Source organism: Ambystoma mexicanum, chromosome 8 (genome assembly GCF_040938575.1).
Source record: "Ambystoma mexicanum isolate Mex_15411 chromosome 8, UKY_AmexF1_1, whole genome shotgun sequence".
Taxonomy (NCBI): Eukaryota; Metazoa; Chordata; class Amphibia; order Caudata; family Ambystomatidae; genus Ambystoma; species Ambystoma mexicanum.
In genome coordinates, this window is record NC_090929.1 from 1,517,744,405 (window position 1) to 1,517,771,536 (window position 27,132).

The window sequence follows — 27,132 nt, forward strand, 5'->3', positions numbered from 1 at the left end:
TACGTTCCGCAAGGCTTTGTGTCTGACTGGCAGTTGACTTATGTCACACGTTCTGGGGGAAAAAACTATAACTGAGGCTATGGGCGTCGTGCGTCCTACTTATCACATCGGATGACGTCGGACGTCGGAGGAGGTCCTCGACGACGGCGCATCGACGTCATCGACGCAGGACGCAGACGCCGAAAAAGTTTCCGAAGCAGCACAGCTGTGGTGATTACATGTCATGGATATGGAATACGTCGTCGGACCATCCCATCGAAAGAACGTTACCAGGTAAGAAAGTAACTTGTTCTTCTCGGCGCTTGCACGAGACCCCAGTGGGAGGGCGCATTGCGTATAACTGGGAGGCGTGGCAGACCATCACCGATGACCGGTGAGTCTTGTCAGTAGCTTGGGCGAGCTTCTGCTTGCCCCTTCCTCCTACCCCACCCATCAATCCTCCATTCCAGCAGTCAGGGACGCCCTCCCTCAGAGCCGAATTCCAGAAGCTTCTGGACCTCAAAGCGGTGGAACCCGTTCCCCTAGGGGAGCGAGGGGAGGGCTTCTACTCCCATCTGTTGACGGTGCCCAAACCCAACCAGCTGGCCTGCGCACCATCCTAGACCTTTCCCAGTTCAACCTTTCTCTCCACCAAGAGAAATTCGAGATGATCATCCCCGGTCAGATAAAGTCCTCTCTACAGATGGGCGACTGGCTCAGTGTGGTGGACCTTCAGGATGCTTATATGCATATCCTCATCTGGAGCCCGCATCGGAAATACCTAAGGTTTTCCATGGGGGAGGAGCATTTGTTTCGTGTGCTTACGTTTGGTCTCAGCTCGGCAGCGCGTGTCTTTACGAAAGATGTCTTGTCATCGCAGCTTTTCTTCGGCTACAGGGTATCCATGTGTATCTGTATTTGGACGATTGGCTGCTGCGCAGTCCTTGTCCACTGAAAGCCTTGAGCAACCTTCAGTCTCTCCTCCAGCTCCTGTTCCACCTTGGGCTGTCGGTGAACTAGCGGAAATTCTCCATGACGGTCTCTCAGGACTTGATTTTTCCTGGGTTTTCGTTGGAACACGATCGATTGCAGAGTGTACCTGACTGGGGACAGGATGGTGGATCTGTTTGCCACGTGTCAGGTGTTTATGCAGTCGGAGAGCATGTCGGCCTGGTGGTTCCAGAGGCTTCTGGGCCTCATGGTTTCGTGTGTGCTGGCTCTTCCTCTTGCTCGTCTAAAGATGAGGCGGACGCAGATGGCTCTTCGGAGCTCACGGCTTCAAGCAGTGGATCCAGATTCCAAAATGATACTGGTTCCACCTTTCATGAAGGCGGACCTCTTCTGGTGGTAGTCTCTCAGCAATCTGTTGGTGGGCGCTCCTGTCCAGGTCCCTTGCCCACTATTGACTGTCACAACAGACTCATCCCTTCTGGGTTGGGGTGCGACACTGGATCATCTTCAGGTTTCATTCTTTGGTCGCCACAGGACAGACGGCTTCATATAAATAATCTGGTGCTCCTGGCGATATTCCTGGCGCTGAAAGCCTTCAAACCAGGCATTGTCAACAAGGTGATCCGTGTCCCCACGAACAATGCAGTGTCCATGTTCTATATCAACAAGCAGGGGGGTACCAGGTCTCCCCTTGTGGATCTTGCCATTCAGATTTGGGAATGTGCCATTCAGCATGGTATCTGGCTGGTAGCAGTACAAATCCCGGGCCAGCTGAATGTCACTGCAGATGCGCTCATTTGTAAGGTACGAGTGGGAACTGAACACAGATATCCTCTCAGATATTTTTCGCTGTTGGGGCACTTCAGAAGTGGACCTCTTTGCGACATCTACAAACAGGAAGCTTCACCTGTATGCCTCCAGGAACGGGTTCAGAGCCTCCTCACTGGGGGATGCTCTCGAAATTCTATGGCACAACATGAAAGGCTACGCTTTTCCGTCTCTTTCTCTGATCCATCGGGCGCCTTTCAAGCTAAGGAACACTGTGAATTGCTCCCTGCTGTTCATAGTCCCTTGGTGGCCGGCCAGGTTTTGGTTTTCGGAGCTTCAGCATCTATCGGTGTGCCCACCGCTCAAGCTTCCGCTGGTCCCGAACCTGCTTCACCAGAGCGATCAACGGCTGTGGCACCCCTCCCCACAATCATTCAGCTTGGCGGCTTGGTGCTAGAGTTCAGATCTTTACAGCGCTTCTATTTGTCTGCGGATAACATGCGCATTATTCAAGTGGCCAGGAAGCCCTCAACAAGATCTAAATATAGAAGTAAATGGCTATGGTTCTGTCACTGGTGTTTGGCTAGGCAGCTGTACCCCAGAGAGGCTACTATCGACATGGTCCTGTCTTTTGTTTCACGTCCGACATCCATGTCTTGTCCTGCAGGACATTTATCGGCTGTGGCTGCTTATTTGTCCACTGACCAGTGCTCTTTTTCACTTTCTAATCCAGTCATTAAAAGACACTTTGCGGGCCTGATGCATCTTTATTCTCCTGTTCGCAACCTAAATCCAATGTGGAATTTGAATGTGGTCCTTACGGCCTTGTCATAAGCCTTTTGAGCCCATGGCTACTGTCGATTTTAAGTACCTTTCGTGGAAAGTGTCCTTTTTGATTGCTGTGACTTCAGCAAGGCATGTAAGTGAGCTTCAGGCCTTGTCGGTGGAGCATCCATTTCTTTTCATAAGGATAAGGTTGTCCTGCAAACAAATCCCTCCTTTCTTCCGAAGGTGGTCTGATTTTCATTTGAATCAGTCAATTTCATTGCCTGTATTCTTCCCAGACCCGGCCTTGGAGGCCCAAAGGGTTCTGCACTGCCTGGACGATAGAAGAGCCCTTAAGTTCTATCTGGACAGAACATCTGAGCTTAGGAACTCGTCCCAGCTTTTTGTGACCTTTGAAAATTCTGCAAGGAAAGCCGTCCTCGAAAGCGACCATCTCCCGTTGTATCGCGTCCTGTGTTTCTGAAGCGTATTCCATCCAGGGTCTTCGGGCCCCAAAGGTAATTCATGGTCATCTTGTGCTGGGCAAGGCGGCTGCCGTTGCCTTCCATAAATATGTTCCCTGGGAGACCATCGTGACAGCGGCTACGTGGGCCTCCCCATCTGCTTTTTTTAAGCATTACTGTCTGGACCTGAGCACCAGGGCTGATGCTCAGCTCGGTCAAGCTGTGCTTAGGAACCTGTTTCAGTAAGGAGTTTCCATCCACCCGTAATTCCTGGGAGGAATGCTTGGGGATTCTCCCATAAGTATGCTGGAAAGGGGCCGGGACGTAGGAGTATAATAAAGTTACTCACCATAGTAACTACCTTACTCCTAGTCCGTAGTCCCCTTTCCTCCATAAGCCCGCCCGCCATCCCCTCTAAAAAGTTTCCTCTGTTATTGCTTGAAGGTGACAGACCTGGCGATAGAAAAGGACTGATGGGCGATGCACTGGGAGGATAGAAAGTGCTCCGGTCCCGTTCCACAGGACGGGGGAATGTCCCATAAGGATGGAGGAAAGGGGACTATGGACTATAGGAGTAAGTTAGTCACTACGGTGAGTAACTTAATTAGTCCTTCATGCGTCGAGGTCCTCCGATTTGTTTTTTTCCACCATCAAGTTGGTTGCATTTTGCAGAGTTCTACCCTAAAGTAATTATCCGCCAGGACTTCTCATTTGTAGCTATAACATATTATTACTTATTGCTAGTTTCAATGCTCCCGATCGATGCATCCAGCGAAGCTAGACGAAACGTCCAGCCATCAAGCCATCCACGATCATAGTCGATGGTGAAACTTGCGCTTCGGTCTACACAGTAGGGAGAGGGGAAGGGAGGGTGTTGACATTGCTCAGACTTACTCTTACGTTCTGTCCCCTTTCCTACATTCTGCATGGGCGTCCCTCGCGGGGGACGGGAGACTGAACCTTTTTCACCAGAAAAATCTTCTTCCCCATTAAATTTAGAGGCGCGCAGGGGTGCGGCCCTGGGAGCATGCGCTCGCTTGACTCCGCCCATCTGCGCCACGCCTCAGTCCCCTTTTCCGTGTCGACGGGAACGTGCCGAATTCACAAGCGCTCCTGGGTTTCACTTCGGCCATATAATACCACACGCTCTTCTCCGGATAATATTCTACTAAAGGACTTCGTCAAACATTGCCCAAGGCCGAAGGAAAGGCCTCTACTCACCATCGTACCACGTAAGTGCGACTCCTTCCCAAGGAAGCGACAACAGAGAGGAACCCTTTGGGTTCTAGCACCAGTACAGGTACCAAGGCTAGTCCAGCTACTGCCCTCACGGCCGAGTGGTCCCCGGATCCTTCCGGTGCCTGTGCTGAGGGACCGCAAGGTTCTTTTACCGGGGTTACTCCCGAGGGCAATGCCCAAATACCGACATGTCCAAGGGGGCGCCTTCACGCAGCACTGCCGGCAGTTCAGCCGAGGGCAATACGCCTTGCAGGTCTAGGCCTGAGGTGTGGGCTAGGCCTTATGCTCCAACATCAAGTGTCTTGGACGGGGCTGGGTCCGAGGAGCCAGGCACCACAACTTTGGCACACAGCTCGACAAAATGGCTGCCACGCCAGACAAGATGGTCGCTCGCCCAATACCCCCAATGGCAGAGCGGATGGAGGAACGAGTCACAAGGTGGGACTGGTGTCAACAAGGTACGTGGCCTTCAGTTTTAACATCAGCAGTGCAGGGCAGGTTTCCCCTGCATCCTAGGCAGTGTGCCCCGGCTCCAGCAGCCTGTGGCCACCCCGTCAATATCTCCTGCCACCTCTACTGTTTCCAATGGCAGGTTCTTCGAAAGTTTCCTAGGGCTGATGTGAATTCCTCAGATGGGGGTCATCCTCTGGGATGCCATCGGGGACATGCTCCCCCAGGTCACCCCACCGGCACCCATAGTCATTCCTCCTAGGGCTCCGGCACCACAGGCACCAGCGCAGCCACTGCTGCCCCAGCCGGCTCCTCCGATTCTGGCTTCCCTCCCTCCCACAGCACAGGCGGTTCCACATCAGCCTCCGCAGAAGCCACCGGCTCAGTTCTCCACTCCGCAGCCCATGGCGCAAAGCACTCCTCCACCAGTTCCGGACCCTCCGACCACGCTGGTGGACACAGATGAGGAGGACGACCCCGACATGCCATCTTCAGCCAGGGCCTTCCACGAACGCCTTGCAGGTTTGGCAGAGTATTTGGGCCTTCCTCAACCCGAGGTAGAGCAGCCCGAGGAGGGGGGCGGTGGGATCTTAGCAGAAGTCCTCACCCTAAGATCCCCCTCCAAAACGGGGATCCCAATGCAGAAGACGTGGTTGCCCTGGCCAAGAGGAGGTGGCTCAAGCCACACTCGGCCCAGCCTATCAATCGGCGCCTGGACGCCAAGTATAGGCAGATGGAGGGTGATATCCTTTTGCTTTCGGCGCATCTTCAACCGCACTCTGTGATCGCTGCAGCGTCACTCTAGTCTAAGCCTCAGTTGTCTTCGGCCACCTCATCCTCGATGCTGCACGGCAAGGAGGACAAAGTCTTGGAGGCATACGGGAAAAAGCTGTACTTCTACGCCTCTTAGCACCTGCGTCATGCCAACGCGGATGCCATGCTGGCAGTCGTTAACCAAAGGCTCTGGTGGGAAATTGCGGATTTCCTCCCAGAACGTCCGGCACAGAGCCAATCGCTCTTCAAGGCTGGCCTAGGAGAAGCCAAGCTGGTAGCGCAGGATATCATGGAGTCCATAGTGGCCCACATCAATACCTCCTGCAGGGCCATCTGCATTGCCACGGACATGAGCACAATGGCCTGGCTCCGGGCTGCGAAGTTTAATCTCGATGTCCAAGAACGCATATTGGACCTTCCATTCGAGGGTAGTGACCTCTTTCACACCACCACGGATGAAGAGTTACATAAGAACAGCTCGCAGACCGCAAAGTCTTTATCTATTCTTACGAAGACCACGCCCAAGGCCTACACCCAGTCGCAGCAACACTCCGAAAAGGGGAGGGCGTTCGGCGGGTTCCGGGGCTTCCAGGAATGGAGGTCCAGGCAACCTGTCCGTTCTCAGTCAGCATTGGAGGAAACAACAAAATGGGGGTTTGGGGGGAAGAACTGCAAGGGTTTCTTCCAATCCCCCTCCTGCGCAACAGCCTCAGAGGGGGAAAAAAGGCATGACGCGCCCCTTCGGGTCCCTGTGTCTCGGGTGGGGGCCAGGCTTGTCTTAAGTGCAATTTTTGTGCCAGAATTTTGCGGACCCCTGGATCCTCTCTGGTACTTTCCTCTCCTCCTTCGTCCCTTTCTCTCCCACAGATTGGGACAACAACTCTGCTGGCAGAGATCCGGTCGCTCGTCAAGAGCCAGACAGTGGAAGAAGTCCCAGCCTCCCAACAAGGATTTGGGCTTCTATTCCAGGATTTTCACCATAGGGAAGACAAACCAGGCTGGCCTGAGAGTTATGTTGGACCTTTCCACCCTCAATCTCTCCCTCCCTCTGCAAAAATTGAAGGTGGTTATGCCAGATCTTATTGCGGAAACACTGAACAGGGGAGACTGGATGTGCTCCCTGGATCTGAAGGACGCGTACCTACACATCTCGATTTGGCAGCTGCATCGTTCCTTACTGCGCTTGAGGATCATGGGCTGCCATATCCAATACTAGGTGCTGCCCTTTGGCCTCAACTCGGCCCCCAGGGTATTTACCAGATTGATGAATGCAGTGGCAGCCCTCCTCAGGGCCACCACGTCTACCCATACCTGGACGACTGGCTTGTCCGGGCCCCCTCTCCAGAAGCAGTACAACATAACGCCTCAGCACTGATGATCACGCCCCATGACCAGGGGTTCACTATCAATCTCAAGAAATCTCAGCTGCAGCCCTTGCAGAGCCTGACGTTCTTGGGCCTCATCCGGGACATGAGCTCTGAGTTTTTCCCTCAGAAGACAAGATTGTGGCCATCAAGAGAGGCACAGCTCACTTTGTCTCCAGGCCAGTCACCGCGGCCTGGTGGTACCAACACCTCTTGGGTCTTATGGTCGCGGTGCTTTTGCCCATACCCCACACAAGGCACAGGGTGAAGAGATTACAGCTGCACTTCGCAGCCTCATGGAATCATGAGAAGGGCTCCCAAGCGGAGCCAGTCAACATTCCTCCTTTTCTCTACTCAGACCTCCAGTGGTGGTCCGTGGACTACAACCTGTGGGAGGGCAAGCTCTTCCGACATCCAGCCCCACAGGTCTTGGTTACTACGCACTCCTGCCTAGAGGGCTGGGGAGCCACTCTGGACAACCACAGCGTCCATGGAGTCTGGACTTGGCAGGCGTCTCACATCAATTGTCTAGAATTGGGGGCCATATGGCTGGCTCTTTGGGCCTTTCTCCCCCTTATCAAGGGCAAGCCAGTTATGATCCAGATGGACAACTCCACCAGCATGTACTATGTCAACATGCAGGTGGGTACCAGATCCCCTCCGCTGTGCAACATAGCAGTCAGCACGTGGGAATGGGCTCTGTCAAACAACTTCTACCTCAGGGCGGTCCACCTCACAGGCAAATCCAAACTGGAAGCGGACAAGCTCAGCAGACATGGGGCAGACAATTATGAGTGACAATTGAATGACCTGGTACTGAAGGAAATCTTCCTTAAGTGGGGGCATCCACAGGTGGATCTGTTTGTCTCCCGGGACAACAGGAAATGCAAGCAGTTCACCTCCTACTCTTGCTCTTACTAGAACATTCAACCCCCGCATACAGAAGTGCTTTAAACCTGAACCCACAGAACCTTTCTTTACAACCACTCGCAAAACAGCGGGTACACCCCTAAATACTTCCGAAACACAGCCCGGAATAAGGAGATCAACAGAATGTATATGCTTGTAAAGAAAGTTGCAACTTCTGCAGCTTAACAAATGCATATAGCCAACAATACGACCCTTATGGCCAGCTTCAACAGAGCCCATTGGGATCAAGTGGAGGAGCAAGTTGGTGGGGTGCAAGAGCCCTTGCACTCTCAGATCCTTAATACCTTAGCTGAGGGCAAACAGACAGCCAATGCCGTTATTACAAACTCCCTTGTGAACACAGCAGGAAGGATGGCGGCTGAGGGAACACTTTTGAAACGCCACACATGGTCCAGGAACTCTGGGTTCAAACCCGAAACCTAAGCCACGCTCATCAATATTTATTCATTTATTTACATTTATATAGCGCACAAACAGCCCAGGGGCATTGAGGCGCTGAATATGCCTTGGGGAACAACATCCTGTTAGGGAAGCTGTCGACTTCGCTCTCGCCACTGCTGAAAAAAGAGCAGGAGAACCTAAAAACTTTGTTGGATCACTAATAAGCCCTTCATGGAGGGCGGTGGGGGTGTCTTAAGGCAATCTGCCACTTTTAGTGCACAAGGATCTTCAAGATCAACCCAGTCCAACTCTTCAGGAGCAGGCACTAGCACGTGGTACGCCAATCAAGGAAGTTGCTTAGCTCCCAATCCTCCTTCCAGAGTCTTTTCGGGCTAGGGCACAGCAGGGGTAGGGGCCAGACCGCAATGACTCAAAGCTGCACGTCCACTCTCATGTTTCCCCAGTAGGTGGTCGAGTTTCTCACTTCACCCATGCATTCAGAGAGGAATCACAACAGACAAGTGGATGCCGACAACTGTCGGGATATTGCATAGTGCTCAATGAAATACCACACAATCATCCTCAAAGACACAAGAACATGTGTCTGGAACATCAGCAGATCCTCCAAGCAGAGGTAGAAGCTCTATTAGAAAAAGGAGCCATAGAACTTGCCCCTCCATTAGCGTAAACAGTATTTATTTTGTTCCAAAGAAAGACAAGACCAAGCACCCAGTATTAGATCAAAGACCTGCAAACACTTATGTCAAACGCCAGAAGTTTAGAATGGCAACATTACAAGAAGTCATTCCTTTCCTAAAAAGGGGAGACTACATGGCAACACTAGATATGAAAGATGCAAAGATTCATATTTCAATTTTGCCAGCTCACAAAGTACCAAAGGACCATAATGGGGTCCACACACTACCAATTCAGAGTACTACCCTTTGAAATTGCTTCAGCCCCTCAGGTTTTCACAAAGGTACTAGCGGTGGTCGCTAGACACCTGCGCAGACAATCCCAGTGTGACCTTATCTAGACGAATGGCTCCTAACCAGAGAGACACCACACATGTCAGCAGCAGCACACAGGAGACAAACCATCTTTTTCAACTAGGATTTTCCATTAACGAGAAAGTCAAGCCTAGTCCACAGCCAAGTCAAACTATTCCTAGGGGTAATAATTCAAATAGAAAATGCCTTCTTTCCCTCCCAGTGAGAGGATCCAAAACATGATTCCTCAGATTCCTTGCTAGCCGGTAATGAGTTAACCGTCAGGAAGGTGTAACATGTCCTGGTATGATGGCATCATGCATCTTCATTGTGCCACATGCAAAGTTGCTCATGCGTCAAAGCAAGAATGGCTGGGGAAACAATGGTCTCAAGCGCAAGGAGAGTGAGACGATCTAGTGATCGTTTCGCAAACTGTGATGTCAGCATTTCAGTGGTGGTCCATGTGCCAGCAGTGATTAATTAACATGCCACAGAGGGCTAGGGTGATATGAAAGTGAATGATGCTAATCGCATCAACCTGGTCTTAATTATTGTAGTGTTAAGATAATATGGTTTTATATAGCTGTATAGGCTGCCGATCGTGACGGAGGGAACATGCTCATAAAATGCAGGTATAAACAAGTACATCTTTAGTATCGTTTTGAATTTTGTGTAGTCTCGAATTGCTCCCTGTCTGGTTGTAGTGCATTCCATTATTGGGCCCACTTACTATTAAAATTCCCCTTTTTAGTTTTGGCTATTAGGTTTAGTGCCCCCTATAAACTGGAACGACTGCAATGCAGCGAGGAGAGAGATGGGATGCGAAGAGCGCCGCCTGTGGGCATTGGTTATTTACCCTCCCATAACCATGCTAATCCCCATGACCATTCCCACCAACAATGCACCTTTCTGGGATCTATTTGAGCTAGCTCTGTCATGTAGAGAGATTAAACATTTTGCTTTATAGGGACTGCTAGTGTTAATGGTAAGCACTCTTTTTAGAGTTAATGGCTTACCTGCCAATGTTAATGAGCTCCTGGTGTAATAAAATGTCTTAACTAAGTATGTATTTAACAACTTAATTTATAAGAAATGTCTCCTCTCATCTGTACCTTGGATAGAAGTACTGTTAAACATGAACATTGGCAAAGCCTACAGTTGTGGCTCGTGCATAGGGGTTGGCATTTTCCAGGCACTGTCATCTGCGCAGGTACTTGCACCATTTTTGTGCTGTTGCCATCTTATGGACAGGTAGTATCATAGTGGCAGTGCCTGGAACATAACTACAGAACTGCCAAGACTGTTTGTTATGGCAATACTTATTTAAAACATCTTGGTGCCACCAACATGAGTGAATTTAGTTCTTATAGTCGACTCTTCTTCAGAATTGGCACTTGGTGGGTTAAAAAACACACGTGCAAGACATCTGCCAGCTCAAATGTTAATGATATTGTGAGAATACACCTTACTGTAGTAATCTTAAAATATTTAAATGCAGAAAAGATTGAAGGACAGTTGTTTTCTTTATTGAATTGCATGATGCTTTGGAACCGGGTATCATCAAATGCAAATCACAGCATTTATTTTTCCTTTACAAACAGCATCCCTTTGTTGCAGTTGTCAATTCCAATAAACCAGTGCGAGAACTCATTGCAGAAGCCAAGGCAGAAGTTTTAGAGGAAGTTGAGGATTCCAAAGAAGACGACGAAGAGGAGGAAAGTGAACATTCTCTGGTTTGTGAAAATGTCTATACATATTTGATCAGAGTGTCTAGTTACTTGCAAAGCAATTGCCTATTTTACTGCTTGCATATTTGCTACTTGTAGAACATCTTAAGTTTGCCTCTAGTAGACCTTGTTGTTTTCCCAAAAGTAATTTCTGCACTTTGATGCAAAAGAGGAAATTGTGGATAAAACGTTGTTATACAGAGCTGTACACACAACTCAAAGTATTCATAAATATAATATTTCTTAATTTGGGAGTACTTTTGTATGAATCGATGTTTAATACACATCATTTTCATCCTAAAATGGTTACGTCACCAATTGTAATTCAACATAGCCCAATTTTACTATGAGCTGTCATAGCATTGTGCTTTTCTGTCATGGACCCAGTTAAACACCAAATTGGACAAATCGCTGTTGATTTACATCCTAGTACAGCCAACATTTTCCATAAACAATATGCGTTTGCTCTTGTTAAGCAACCTTGTAGCCTCCTGCTTCCACCCTCTTCCCGTCACCAACTTGAACATAATACATCCACATACTCAATCTCCTTCCTGAAAGGAGCAATTACTGTTTTATACTTTTACTGATGTTTTCTTGCATATACAGGACACTACAAATACATTCAATACATCAAGTAGCATATCAATGCTTTTATTGTAAGAATGTAAGGTCACTACTTTTGTGGACATTCTGAATGCAATATACATCTATTGAAATCTTTGAAAATATGTCCTGTCACTATTTCTTACAGCCAATTCCCGCAACCAAGCGTGCGTCATCTGATCTTAGTCTTGCCAGTTCAGAAGAAGATAAACTGTCCCAAAACGCTTCCACTCTAGAATCTGTGACTGAGAAGATCGAGGACAAAGGTGCTGATGAATCTTACAGGAGCATGCCGTCTGATGACGAAATGACAGCTAATGAACCAAAGAAACTTAAGGTTGAGAAGGACAATGAGCACTTTCTGAACTCGACTGCTAATGTGTTTGAGGTGGTTCAGAATGGTGTAATAGTGATGAACAATGTGGGTCAAGGTGACGGAGCAATTGTAGAAAAGGTTCCCAAAAAAGAAGTGCAGGTAAATGAAGACCCCAGTTCCCAGGAAGGAAGAGGCCAGCAACCAGAAGAAAATGAAGATATGTTGGTGGCCCCCCAAATAAATGAAGATTCCAAACCAAGTTTAAAACCAGAAAACGAACTAGGAATTAAAAAAGAAGTCCAAGAGCATATTTTACTACCTGTGGAATCTGATGACATGAATGTTGTACCTACAGATGTAATTTCCCAGGAAACTGGAGAAAGTGAAGCACAAACTGGAAGCTTGACGAGCGAGACAGTAGTTTTGACAGTCACTCAAGTAGGAGAGGGTGGATTTGAAAGTCAAGATGATAAATCGGAAGACAAGGTAAACATTGAAGTAAATGTGGATAAAGATGCAAATTTACAAGAGAACGAGAGTGAAAATAAGTCTATAGAGCAAGAAAAGCCTGTTAAAGAGGTGGATGGCAAACCATCAGCAGAAATTGAAGATCACCATGAAGTTGAATCTCTAGTAAAGTTAGAAGCAGAAGATAGAAAGCCTGTGACTGAGACAAAACTCTTAAACCCAGAACCTGAGGCAAGTCAACTGCCAGATGTCGCTGGAAACATTTCTGTTGAAGGGTCTGCTACAGTAAAGGAGCTGGAAAAGCAACAAGCATTGTCCAGTGATGAGACTGTGGAAGAGGCTGGTGGTGCTGTAGAAGCTCAGGGTGAAGTTAATACTGAGATTCGTAACACAGACGCACAATCTGTAGAAATTCCAGTTAAAACTGTGGACATTCCAACTGACGTTGGCACCAAAGTGCCTAAAGTGAATGATCATCCAGTGGAATGTGGAGGTGAGAGTCCACATGTTGTCACAGAGCATACAGTTGCCCCCTTTACGGAATCATCGGACCGTGCTGAATCTCTTCGGAATGTAATACCTAGTATCATGGTAAACTCAGAAGAATCCCAAGTGAAGGATGAATCTGCCCTAGTCATTGCACACCTCTCACCGCAGCCAGAACCCCAAACGAAAAATGACAGTATAACCGCCCCAGTACAGGCTAAGTTCTTACCACAGTCGGACTCTCAAAAGGAAAATTTCGAAATATCTGACCCAGCTTTGTCTAAAATCCTACCAGAGTCTGAATCTCCAAAACAAAAGGAAAATGACACTGATTCAGGAACTGGTTCCACAACTGATAACAGCAGCATTGACTTGAACTTGTCCATCTCTAGTTTCCTCAGCAAAAGTAAAGACTCGGGATCTATATCCTTACAAGTAAGTGGGTGCAAACTTTTTTTTTTTCTTACGGCATTGCAAGAGTTTATATTTAGTTACTGTTGGGACTAAGTTATAGAGAACTGTAATAGCGAGGTATCTTACAACAGCAGATGTTTTCAAAGTTAGGGACTCACTGGTTCAACACCTTTTATCAAAGTTCAACTTTATTCATTTGTTTACAGAGCTGTCTCATGGCATGTGTCACTTACCCTGAATTTTCTCTTGTCCTGCTTAGACTTGAAGGCCCATTTTTCGGTGATAACGTTGGGCCTAAACTTCAAAGAATAAAAATGGCACTGCCTCAAAGTGTCAGGGATGGGGCAGCCTGGTAGCTTTTGGTTAGACAGTTTCCAGTTTATAGATTTAACAAGAGTCTTACCACTTCTCTGTCCTACCACAGAGAAGTGGTAGGCCAAGGACTTGGGGGGGCGCTGTATCTCCCATAAAGCATTTCGAGCATCAAATGATCTTTTCACGATATGAAAGTTTAAACAGAGCAATGAAATGCATGTGCTTCTTTTATGTTGTATGTTTCCAAAGTCCTGAGTGCTGCAAAAGGAATGATCATGTTCCTCACAAGGATGCATAGCAAAGGAGCATTGTAGTTGAAGTGCTAATAAAAAAGAATATTCAAAATAGATGTCTGAACTGTTAGTTGAATAGGTCCAAGTTTAGTTGCTTTCTTAACCATCAATGTAGACTGTTTCAGATGTGAGACCCCTGAACTGAAAAGGTTTTACATCATGCTGATTTAAACCAAATCCAGGAGGTGAGAGCAGTGTCAACCACAAATTTATTTTTGGGTTGTAGGGAAAGACTTTGGTTTTCAGGCATGATAGTTATTTTGAAAATTATTTCTGTGTCAGGGTGGCTATTGTAAAGTCGATATGAGTCTGAACCATCAACCAATCTAGCCTTGAAGTGATATGGGAAAGAGGAGGAAAATTTGGTACAGTTTGCACATTTGATTTCCGAGCGTTTGCAGTCTGGGGATTTTTATTTGACTGCAGGGAATGTTTTTGGGTATTGATGGGGTCAGTTTTAGCAAAGGTAATGGCTATATGATGGCGATGGGAGTTGAAAGATGAGAATGAATTGTTCTGAAAAGGTAAGTGTAGTAAGATGAGCTGATAATGCAGCTTGTATGAGAGGATAATGCACCTTTTATCTTTGAGAGAATCAGGTGGTGGACTGAGTGAGTGGGGTACACTTACTGGCTATTTGATGTATATGTTTTTATGTTTGCTGATGTGCCATTGATTGAAAGCACATTTTCTGAACTATTTAAATTTAGCCAAGTATCTCGTGCCCGGTGGTCTCCCTCATACTCAGGGAATACCAGTACTTTGCAGGCCTAAAGGTTAATGAGGCCAAAACCATTTTCTTCCCGATTCAGGGTGGCGAGTCTGCGATCCCAGAGACCTGCCCATATCACGTCTCTATCAGGGAACTCAAATACCTGGGTATACTGCTCGACCCGACGCTTGATGGGTTCCCCCGACTTAATATACAACCAGTAATAGAGCGGTTCAACAGACACCCCCCATTGGCAATCTCTCCCCCTATCGCTAATGGGCCGAGCCGCACTATTCAAAATGATGACCCTTCCCAGACTGTTGTATGTCCTCCAGAACGCCCCATTCCCCATCCCCCGAGAAACCTTCGCACTCATTGACAAGAACCTGCGCACACTGCTATGGGGCGGGAAACAATCCAGGATTGCCCTTGACACGCTCCAGAGATCGCTGTGGGATTGAGGCATCGGTTTACCTTGCATACGCACCTATTTGGCCACACAGATAGGAGTAGTGAATGACTGGATGCACGCAGACCCCACACTGCCACACATCCGTATAGAGCTGGAGACCATGTTCCCGCTAACACCGCTCCAAATCCTCTACGCCATCCACGACCAACTCCCGGTGCTGCCCAAAATGACCCACCACATCCGGCGCGCTTGGCGGGCCGCACACAAACTAATTGGGTGGGAAGGACAGCCAACACTGTCGCAACCCATATGGCACAATGCGCTCCTCCCGGAACTAGTGAAAATGGGCTCCTTCAGTCACTGGCTGACAAAAGGAATACACACATTAGCACACGTAATACAAGAGGGTCGCCTCCTGAGCTTTGAGACCATGCGCAAACAATTCGACCTGGCACCCATGGACCGGTTTCGGCATGCGCAACTGTCCCACGCCATCTGCGCCCAATTCCCCGACACGACGGTCGTACCCCCTTGCTCTCCCATCGAGACCAATATTCTCCTGCAGCACATCTCTTCTAGGGTCACTTCCACTCTCTATCAGGCCCTTAGCTCATTCGGGGCTGCACAACTCGACGGGCTAAAGGCAAAGTGGGAAAGGGATCTGGGCCCCCTGGAACCTGAAGATTGGGTAGAGGCGTTAATGTCCCCCAGAGAAATTGGGATAGAATCCAAGCTCAGACTAATACAGCTGAGGATCCTCCATTGTTCATATCACTCCGCACTGCAATGGCCAGATCCGGTGGAATAGAAGACGGGACATGTGTTCGATGCAAAACTGAACCCGCCACCTTCTACCATATGATATGGGACTGTCAGGCGATACAGGCCTTCTGGGTGGGCTGTGTCAACACAATCTCAGCCGCTCTGGCGACACCAATTCCCAGGGACCCCAAGATGGTACTCTTGGGCATTGGGGGGGGGGAGTAGACCTGTCCAAATATGAGAAAATGTTTTTGGCAATTGCGTTGGGGGCAGGCAAAAGACTTATTGCGGCCAATTGGGGATCTGCCGATCCACTGAGCCTGAACCGCTGGAGTAATGAGCTGGACAGGTGCGCAACCTTAGAGCCCCAGATCTATAATGCAAGGGGCTGCCCCCGCAAATTCGAAAAAATATGGGGTAAATGGCTAGATGCTCAATGAGCCCTGCGGGTGGGGGCACACCGGTAATGCTGCTAGCATTGTTTGCCTGCCTTGTCCTATTGATGTCTTTCGGTCCTCGGCCCCACGGGCCCTGTTGATATGGACGATTGCCTTCAACATGTATACTGCTGATTCATGTCTTATTCTTGTACGTCTCTTTTTTATGTTTAAATTCAATAAAGTTATTAAAAAAAAATGTTTTGCCAGTTGTAAGCCATTAATTGCTTTTGCTGGTGGTCAAGGTGGAAATAAGTTTGAGGTTGTTTGCAATATTATTTTTTCAAAGGTTTGAAATAAAGCTGATAATATGGGCGTAACGTTGATGGCCGAAATTAAGATTGGCCAAGAGGCTGTGCAATGGTTTTAAATATATATTAAGGTTGGTATTTATAAATTGCAGACCTTGAGAAATGTGATATTTCATTAATTTCTTAGGAATTGTAAAATCATGTATTGTAATGCAGGAGTATCGGTAGGTTACAGGAGTATCGGTTTGTTAGAGAGGATGTGAATGATCTGAAGGCGGTGTTCGACATGCTGGCCATCATAGACCATCTTTCCAGGATAATCTGATGTTAAACTGTTAACGGCTACAGAGAGGTTGAGCATTACCAGTAATGTGTCCTGGTGGTCATAAGTGTGCCACAACAGATTTTTACAACATCAAGTAGGGCCAACTTAAAACCTTGCTTTGGGCAAAACCCAGATTGCCAGTCTATAAGCAGCTTGTGGTACTCTAGAAACACAGGGAGTTGAAGGTATACTCATCCCAAGGTCACACCTTGAAATTCAGACTCATTAAGACAAGTAAGGTGTATATACGGGTATCTAATTCTGTATCAGAAAGTCGCTGGGAGCATTCCTAGGTCTTGTCTTTATTTGTTGGTGTCAATAGCAAAGACAAACGTTAAATGGATCCTTATGGAACCACATTTGACTGTTCCTTGTATGATCTTAATCAAATTTTAGCCTATCACAGGAAATGGCAGAATCAACTGACCAGCTTCTCATTGACTGAGGGGATTACTGGTCATGATGCTGCGTGGACCCCAGTGGCCAGTGTAGGACCCAAGGCAAAAGATGGGGATTAATGTAAAAAATATGAATTTGCTTTGGGATCACTTGGGTACCTTTTTATGAGGGTAATCTGATTTCAGGGACTCTCACCTTTATCTGGCTGTTTCCATCTGCTGGTGATCACATGCTGGTCCTCGAAGAATCAGGCAAACAATAGCAGTTTGTATGCTCCAGTCTATCTGCTGGGCTGATGCTGAGGAGGCTATTCAAGCAAGATGATCTATTGTGAATCCGTTGATGATGCGGTGCAGACATTAGCTATTATTGCTGAAATTTGAGTATGGTGCAGCTAACTGTTTGTTGAAGGGGCATCTCCAGTGTTGGGAGATTCGGACAGCGTCCAGTGGAGGCATTTCAGGTAGAAGAACACAACCTTGGAGGTAGATATGAGATGAACCCCTAGTCCTGACATTTGTAACGAATCGAGGAGAAGCCATCCCCCTGTTAGGCTAGGGAGGTGAACCTGCTCCGCAATACCTTCTCTAGGGTTGGAGGCAAGTGGGACCTCACCGGGAGAGACTCCCCCTTTGGGGTCAAGGACTCCCATTCCTGTGAGTAACTCACTCTGGCTGGACACTCTACGGCCTACATGGGATGTGTTGCACCACAAGAAGACAAACTATTTCAACTTGGATGAAGAAACTACTAAGGGATATCCTTATACTGTGGGAAATGGTTGTGTCCCTTTAAATCTTGTTTCCCAGTATACTAGAAGTATGTTAAAGGACGTACATCCAGAGAATGAAGAGAGAGCAGTAGTTTTGACCGCACTCATTTCTTTGGACATTCAGGACTGACGAACAAGCACCTTAGTAACACAGGTAGGGTATTGCCCATAGTCATAGGGAAAGTTAGACCTTATACATTTATATTAATAAAAGAATATACATCATGTCGTCTAAGAGTGTGTCCTCCTTGAGACCCGCCACACATTCCTTTAGGTTACCTTCTTGGCGGGTGCTCAGTTCTTTACAGGTAGTTGTGGTATCTCGGAAACACGAGACAGACAGGGTGGCATTTAAGTGACTCAGAAAGAAAGGTACATGTTTAAACAAGATAGGGAATGTTCCTTTTCACCAGCACCCATCGCATGATGAACTCTTTGAAGGAAATAAGCAGGAAGGGTATATACGAGTTACCCTGACTGTCCTTTTTATCTAAGAAACCGATTCCTGGCGACCTTAAGCTGAACTGTGCTGTTTCAGAGAAAACTTATGACTCACCTCTACTTATGACATTTTTATCTAACAGAAAGATGTCCTGCCTTAGTCTAAACTGCATTTAAGGGAAACACTCCTGCTTTGTCATATGCTGGCAGCTAAACTTTACAGTGACCCCGGGTCTTGATCAGCATGGGGCCAAGTGCACCCTTCTAAAAAAATAAAAAAATAAAGTTTCAAAGTGCCAGCATTGTTCAGGTTAATTTGAGCGATATAAGGTGGCAGAATTTAGAAAGACAAAAATGTCAACCTATCACTGTCTCCATCACTAACAAAAGGCAAATATCAAACAAAAGATACATTGAAACCCTTGGACCTTACAATGGAGTGGTGGTTGGCTGAATGTGTTTTCAGACTTTCTTTTACACAGTTCCAAAAATTTCACAAACGTGTCGGTTTATCTTTTCTCTATTTTGCTTATGGTCTGGGCTAGCCCCAAACCCCTCGCTTCTCGGAGGAATGAGGATACACCTGGAACTCTTTACTTGGACATTTCTGTACTTTCATGTTCTTGAGGCAGCTCTTGGATTTTGTTATATATGGGAGAGTGCATATTTTCCAAATTTAAAATACAGCTTGTAAATAGTTATGTGAGATGTAGACTTAATGGTAAAGGATATTTGTACCACGCACTATCACCACCGGAGTGGTCCCCTAGTGGATCTGAAACAGAGGGGGGGGGTAGGTTAGGCGTGTTAGTAGGATAACGTTTGGAGAAGAGCAAGGGAGCTTTAAAGTACTGTTGGCAGCTTCGGTTCGGTGAACACTGTTCGCCATTCCAGGATGATGTAATTGGAAGCTTCAACAAAGGCTTCTATGGAACGTAGAAGCCACACAGGAGGCTGCAATTGGAAGCTTCACTGAAGTTCATGGGTTGGAATTTTATATTCAGAAAGGGGAGAGACGGTGGTACGAGAGGGAGGAGAGGGCAGCTGCGTTGAGGGCTGCTGCTGCATTCGATTTCATTAAATTAAAGAAGTTTTAAGATAAGTGACTCACATCTTAATACATTTCAAGCCTCTTTGGGTGTTGGTTCTCCTCACCCCTCTTTGGGGTTTGTTCTGTCACCCCACCTAGGGGTGTGGTTTCTCTTGCCCCGCCTAGTGGTCATATTCATGGTGCCAGGGGAGTCTTCTGGTATGGTTGCTCTCACGCCTGAACTGGGGTAAGGTTTTGTTTACCCTGTTTTGGGGTTTGATTTCTCTCATACACCTTAGGGGTCTTGCTTCTCTTGCCCTGACTTGGGGTATATTTGCTCTCACCCCATCTTAGGGTACCGTTTCTTGAATCCCATCTTGGGGTCTTGCTTGTCCCTCCCCACCCTGGGGTAGGGTTGACCCTGGCCTCCCTTGTTCCATGGAGCCACCACATACCTCTCGTTGCAGTGCACCTAGGGAGGACGGGGGAGTTTGGCGTGCTGGTTCCTCTACCTCTTCCCGGTTCTCCGCTTTGGACAGAGCTTACGTGTCTCTCACGGGTTTCTGGCTGCTCTGCGGCACACATGCCTCAGAACATCTTGTCGTCCGCTTGGGCTCCCCACAGGGCTGTCAGCGTTCTGCAAGGTCGTCATTTGTTTCCTCTGCCATGCCTGGCATATGCTCTCCTCTTGCTGACACTCTTCCCAGGTGGAGTGCTCTACGTGCCTCCATTCCAACATTGTTTGGCTCTTTATCACTCTGTTAGGGGTGGGACTTCCCATGGCTCTCTCGATCCCAGCTGATCCTATGCATACAGAGGGTCCAAAACCACATCAACCATCCTTAAAGAGTTTCCAGTTATCAAGGTACTATTATCTGTGGGATAGGGAGGATAACTAATCTCCCTTTCTAGGGACCTCCTGTCCTCGAAGGAGGGGGTTCACCCCCAGTGGTATCCCGCTGACCCTGTCCCATAGAGAGTGTTAAGCTGATTGGACTCACCTACTTAGTCCCAAAAGGGGTGGCACACAAGTGGGTATGAATTTCCTGTATTCGTCGCATAGTTTTCCCAGGCTTCGTCACTGCCAGTTACTAGTGGTCTCTGTCAGCTGGTTCTGACTGTTTGTGCTGGGTCAGTGCAGTGACTGTTAAGGAAGATTTTCCTTGAGGGCATGTGACTTGACTGTGTCTGTTAGACAAAGGGAAGGATTGCTATTGCCCTGGTTTTCTCTGACCAATAGAAATCTAGGGATAATTTTGCTCTAAGAACCGTTTATGGAAGAGTGCATAGATCAGCAGAGCTACTTGACGATTTATCTTCATTTGGCAATCCACTTCTGTGCTTTGGAACTCATTTCTGGGCTTGACAAGACCAGGTTGCATATCCTTGAGTTATTTAGGATATCTGGCACTGAGGGGGTGACTGCTCCCAATCACAGAGTTTGTGTTTCAAACTTTACGAAAGTGAACCAATTACTGGAGGATTGTCAAGTTAAACTTTCACTGGCTTATTCTGGACTTTCTCAAAGATTCTTAAATCCACACACCATTAAAGAACAGGCCATATTTGGTTTGGACAACTGTAGCCCTCACTCTCTGATGCAGACAGTAGCCAGTATCCCATATGGCAACATCTGTATAGGACAGGCAGTTGTTATCATGAACAGCAACTTCAAATGGATTGTGTCCTCCAACGTATTCCACATCTTTGACATGTAATGTCCACAGCTGTGTATTTCGGAAACTTTTTCGGCAGAGGGGGTCCTGCGTCGATGGCGTCTGGTCAATGTGCCTCGAAGGCCTCGGTCGAGGACGACATCACTGGATGTTATAAATAGGACGCACAGCACCCATAGCCTCAGTTCTGTTTTATCCGCAAACTTGTTTGCTTCAGAGACTCGGCGCGCCTCGTGTATTCCTTGTGAATGTCTTCATCAACCCCTCAGACTCAGCGGTATGGCTTCAAAATTTGCTGGGACTGCAAGTCTAAAATGCCGATTGCCGACACGCATTGCATTTGTTTATGGTTCTTGGGTGAGAATCACGACACTGACTGTTCCAAATGCCAGTCGCTGACTGCTAAGGCGTTGCTGGAGCGTAACTTCAGGTAGGTAGGGGTTCTAAACCCAATAAGTCTTGTAAATCTAAGTCCAAGGGGATGTCCACCGACGATTCGAGGGGCGACTCTCCGTGTCGGAAGGAGTCTCGGGTGTCTCGGTCCCAGAGTGGTTCCCACCATTCATCCTCCTCGTCTCGGCATTCGAGGAAGCGCCGTCACCGGTCACCTTCCCTGTTCTCCTCAGAGGATGGAGCCGCGAGGAAAGTGGCTTGTCCAACAAAGTCCTCGACTCTGGAGGAATGGGCTGCTTTCAGGGAGCAGATGTTAGCGATTTTTCAATCGCAGGGCACAGTTCCGTCCGCGCCTTCTGGTGAAGCCGGCAAGGAACGGTCTCGATCCGTGGCTTGTGCGCCTTCAGGTTCGGGTCCTCTGTGCGATCCTCATCGGGAACCTTCGAGGTCACGTTCGGACAAGGCTACCTGGGGTTATAGCAGGTTTTAAGCCAGCAGAATCGAACAAAAGCTGCCACAAACACCACACAGCTGTGTCTGAAGGCGTGTGCAGGGAAAACTAGGTGTTTTGAGATACCCTAAGCCTGAGGGATACAAGGTCACTCATATGGCACAATCCATATAGCGCCCCCTGATGAGATCTTAAATAAGGCTTCATGAGGGAAATGTTGCCTAAACCAGCTCCAAGACAGTCAGAAATACTCTAGACCTTAAACAGAAGTGCTGAATTCAACTTTCAGTCTCACATTTAAAGGTGGTATATTGGACCCTAAGAGGGGGATGGTGGGGGGGAGGGTATAACTTCAGCATGATTGCATGTGTGGCTGTGCTGCACCGCTCTCCTCCTTTACGCACCCCATGGCTTTACCTCATTAGCCCTTTTCTCTACATGGTCTGGACTGGACACATTGCACAGCTTATCTTGCCTCTTTATCACCGCCTGAATTTTTATGCTTTTGTTGTCTTTTACCACCCTCCTGTGCAGCTCTGCTCTTCACTACTGATGTCACACGATTTTGTATTCATAATGTAGTTCATGTGTGTGCCAATACTCTGTTGCTGATCACACACCTTGTCTTTTCACTGCTTGAGTTCAGGTCTTTTGTATGCCCTCTGCAACAGTCTTTCAGATCTCAGGCATTCACTGTGCAAGATGGAGCATCTTGCATTTCCTTAGATTAGTAGCTCTTGTGATAAGAGGCTCAATGTAACAGATTTAATTAAGTTCAGTGGGCTTCCCGTTTTGACAGATGTTAAGAGGCCGGCGGATGGACGCCCTTTTTTTCCCCTTAACTGCTGGACTCAATGAAATGTCGAAGCCATCAAGGATGGGGGTCTTTCGAAGCCACGTCTCTTGTAGGCAAAGTAGGTCATAAGCCCCCAGGTTTGTGTCACTAGGTTTGGTTAGGTGCATGAAGCCTCGGGTGTTCCAAGAGGTGTTCCAAGAGGCAATTATTAGACTGGTAGTTCCCAAGGTTTTTAATGCTATCTGTGGTGGCTGGCATGGCGAAATTTAGTTTGAGCAGAGTGGCTAGAGGTTGTCTTGGACTGTTGGTGCTCTCGGCAGCCATGACCAGTCCAGTAGTTTACTTTTGTGACAGTGGCTTAACTTTGGTGCTTCCTATTTGACGAGCTAGCGACTCAGATTGAATTGTAACATTCAGCTTGGGCCCCAAGCAAACGGGGACCCTACCTTTCAGTAATGGATCAAGATAATTTACGGCAGGGTTTCCACACCAGTTCTCCTTCAGGTTTGCTGTTTCCTTTTGCTGCAGCATTTCGATTGGTTCTTTGCGGGCACAGTTTTGGCGTTTGTACAGGCTCAGCCTCTGGTACCCTGATTAAAGTTAAGTCAAAACCCAACATCAGGAGGCTTTCAGTCGCTTCAATTGACATATTCTTTACAACCAGTGATGTCATGTGGAGGTAGATGGAGTCCGCGCAGCGCTCATTTTCAAACTCTATAATCTTCAAGTCGTCAAAGGCCACCTGCCTCAAATTAGGGGTATAATGAAGTAATTCCAACATGGTTCTGCGGTTTGGAATTAGGCTACCGTCTCTATCGACAATTCTCAAGTTTGAGAGAGCGATGGGTTGGATTTTGGGTTCTCGACCTTGTTGATCCCTTGTCGCATAGCCGTCTGGTGTTTACCTGTTCTACAACATTTCTGGCAGGACTCTTCCCTGATCTTGTTCTCCAACGTGGGGGAGCGGGATTCATAAAAATCACACTGGGTGGATGTCCCCTCGGGCACTTTGACGTTGTTCAAAGCCCTCTCAGAAGTCAAAGCATGTCCAATGGTGGGCCCAGCAGACAACTTTCCAGTTGCTTTTTCCAATATGAAGTTGCGCATTCGCTGGTGTTTAGCGCCCAGACCCACTTTGGGTTTTTGTCCAAGGATCAGCCTTCTCCTTTTCTCCGACATTGAAAAAGCTGTATAGGCAGGAACCCTGTCAGGCAAACCTGGGGGAGAGATCCCTCTTACCAACATTTCCCAGGGCTCAACCAGGTACTGCTCCACAAGTTGGCTACAAATGTGCTCCTCCATTGAGTAAGTGGAAAGGTTCATTATGTCTTGGAGGATGGGGATCGTCTCCCTCAACCTAGTGCTGCATGGAGGCAGCCCTTCAGTATACACAGATGTCAGCCCAGGGGTTGAAATATGCAATGGGCCAGTGCCTTTAGGTCAAACCTTCCTTGGGGCTGGTTTGGGGACTCTGCTCGTGGTATTCTGTCTTGCCTGGGGAGGCAGAATTGATCTTGTCTGAGAGGTGTTAACACATCTGTTTTTCTGTCATCTCGTTCCTGCTTCTCCCACCGGACTTCTTCTGGGCAAAGATGGCAAAGGCCTGATTTATTGTGGCTCCGCGAAGTTCCACTACCTAGATTTCTTCCATTGCTTGTTCCGGGCAAATGCAGGGGCCATTTTATGTCCCCATTTGTTCGATTCTCCCTGCCTCCAGTGTTTTTTTTTTTAGAAATTTTGCCTGTTGGGCCTAATGACTCCCCCGTTAAATACACAGACTAAGAGATGCTCAGTGTCTGTGCGGATTGTGAAACGCTGGTTTGTTGGTTAGGCTCACTTTGATGATTTTTACTTGAGCGAACAGGGTTTAGGTCTTCTCGAGCAACTTGATTTTTGTTTGCCATAACGAAGCCCTCCGGGAAAATAAGTTTAGAATGGATCATCGCCTGAAGAGTCATTTGATCTTTTATGTGTCATTCAGATGCTCATAGAGTTTGGTGAACGGAGACAAAGCGATAGTGATAGTTGAAATCATGGTGAAAAGGTCTGGTTTTTCTCTTCTGGATGGAGCATTCGTATGCAAAGAGCAGGGAGGTAGTTCACCTGCATTATCAATTGAAGTAGTGGGGTCTGTGTTCGTCGTTGGAGGTCTCTCTCCAGAGATCTTCAAGCTCTCAATATTATGACAGATTTGCTCACCAACCAACTCGTTGAGACCTTCGGCCACCCAATTATCTCCTAACTGAGGAGTTTCTAAGGTCTCTGGAGAGCGGTTTGACTTAGCCATTTTATCTGGAGAGTGTGAGATAGTCAAATCACAATACTGAGTAAACTGCTCTTGAGCCCCTACTGTTTCTGGGACTAGATCTAAATCCACAGATGTAGGGGCAATTATAGAGGCCATGACAGAGCAACTCCTGATACATTTCGAGCGTCTTAACTCGAAGTCACCTGTTTACTCCATGATGTTTGTGGGGCGCTCCAGTTTTTTTCCTCAATAATTGCTCTTTGCTAAAGGATGGGTTGATTTATACTTGTCCGATTTGTATGAAATATTTGTTTTTCTTTAACCAGGATTGGTTTAAGAAATGGAGAGAAGTTGTATGTGAAGGCGGTCAAGTTGGTGGCGAAGCAATGATGCAAGCAGTATAGTCTGAAATCAGGTTGATCAATGCTGTCCCGGCAATGGGTCGAATTGCCATCTGGATGGGCCGAGTGTAGCAACTGGTTTGAGTGCCTAAAGCAGCACAGCGGGACTTGTAGCGGCTAGTACTGCATCGAGCCAGCTCAGAGATGTCTTGAGGTGATGAAATCGATTTTCAAACTTCTTCTTGGTTGCTGGTATGCTCAATTAAGGATCTCCAGGACATGGGTGAGTCCTTCACTTCTCTACTCCCACTCCAGGGAGTTGACCGACACCTTCAGAGTGTCCTTCATCTCCAGGCAGGAGGATCTTGGTTTCAGTGCAACAGCCAGGAGAACAGCAGGTCACCCCACTCTTCCTTGGGGATGGTTAGGTAGCTTACCTTGCCTCGACTTTGGATGTCTTCTGTCTTCACCTCTCTGGCAGAGGACTTTGGAATAGACTGTATTCGCACCAGAAGTCCATTGAATCCTTCTTGTTTCGAGTGTCCTTATTAAGGGCAAAATGCCACATGTTGCAAGGGGACCACTCCAGGCTGTTTTAAGAAGTGTCTCTTGACTTCTGGGCTGATACCAGAGTGCCCTGTTCTAAAGAAAACATTTGGGGGGAATTGTCCTGGCAGAGAGCCCTAGAAGAAACCAAGATGGTGGAACTCCTCTTTCAGCCCACCTCCCTCCTCTAGCTATTCTTATGGTGCTACCTTCCCATGTCTTCTGGCTTCAAAAGCTTTCCAGCGATCAGAACTCTGCTGTGTTGTGTGGTTTTGTCATTGCTTCTTTTGAAGTACCATCTCCCAGGAAATCCACTTGGAATGTTTCCTGTGCCTTGGAGGAAGGCGTTGCCCTGCCTTCAAGATGACCAAAGAGGCAGTTTTCTGGCCATTCACCCATATGGCAGTTGTGGAAATAGCTATGCCAGACAGCTAATACAGAGCAGCACGGTCATAGCTTGAACCCTACTCACAGAGCCGAGACGTTTAGGATATGCCCAGCGCAAAGGGCATCGTTTGTTGTGGATTGAAGGAGCTGTTAGGCTGTGGCTGCGACCCCTCTTCACCCCCCTCACCTGCCCTCTGACAGCCGTTGGAGGATTTGAGGTGCCTGCCTGCGAGGAGAGGGCCGTGCAGGCTCGAGCGCTGTTGCGCTAGTTGGCTCCGCCCCTGCCTGCCCTCTGTGACGACATCAGGAAGTGCAATAAGACCTGCCCCCGGACAGCCTTGCGGCGCTAAACCCGGCGCGCAAAGGGCATCGTTAGTTGTGGATTGAAGGAGCTGTTAGGCTTTGGCTGCTTGCGGTGGCGGTACAGGTACTGCCTGACTACCAGCTGCGGGAAGCTACTAAGGCGAGAGATAACGAAGACCCCTTCGAGACAATGAAGTCAATCCCGGTCTCAAAGGGTACGCAAGGAACAGGATTAAGAACATGCCTGCAGGTAAGAGAGAGATTTGCTTCACTCCCAGAAGTAAATGGGAGCCCCGAGCAAACCCTGAGAACTACGATGCTAAAACAAAGCCGACTACCATTTGGTACTGATAAAAGGAAAAGCTTATCAGTGGGAGATAATCAATCAAATATGGAAAAATCACTCTCACAGTTGGCGGAAAAAGGTGATAAGCTGTGTTGGCACCTAATTCTCCAGAACTACCTATGCCATGTGCCATCCCCACGGAAAGAGAAATCATAAAAATGCTTTCCCCATCAACCTTTCCAGGCCAGGTAGAGGCGATATCTGAGGGGATTTGTGAGAGGAAAGTAGCTGGACAAAGCATTCTAGAATCCAATGAAGTAGCTGAAATAACAATTGAGGATATTTGCGAGGAGAAAGTAGCTGGACAAAGCATTCTAGAATCCAATGAAGTAGCTGAAATAACAATTGAGGATATTTGCGAGGAGAAAGTAGCTCCACCTGATGAAGTGCCAGCAGGTAAGGACTCTATCTCCACACAGGAAAAG

The 27,132-nt window shown here is 47.7% G+C and overlaps 1 protein-coding gene across 3 annotated transcripts in view; it reads left to right on the forward strand.

Moving 5' to 3' along the window:
- The window catches only part of SLK (STE20 like kinase), a 985,407-nt gene that overhangs the window by 444,275 nt on the left and 514,000 nt on the right, over positions 1 to 27,132 (forward strand). For all 3 annotated transcript variants that reach the window (XM_069611736.1, XM_069611737.1, XM_069611738.1), the window contains exons 8-9: positions 10,656 to 10,787; positions 11,536 to 13,092. In XM_069611736.1, the coding sequence (XP_069467837.1) occupies positions 10,656 to 10,787; positions 11,536 to 13,092 (1,689 nt within the window). The remainder of the gene's footprint in view (positions 1 to 10,655; positions 10,788 to 11,535; positions 13,093 to 27,132) is intronic.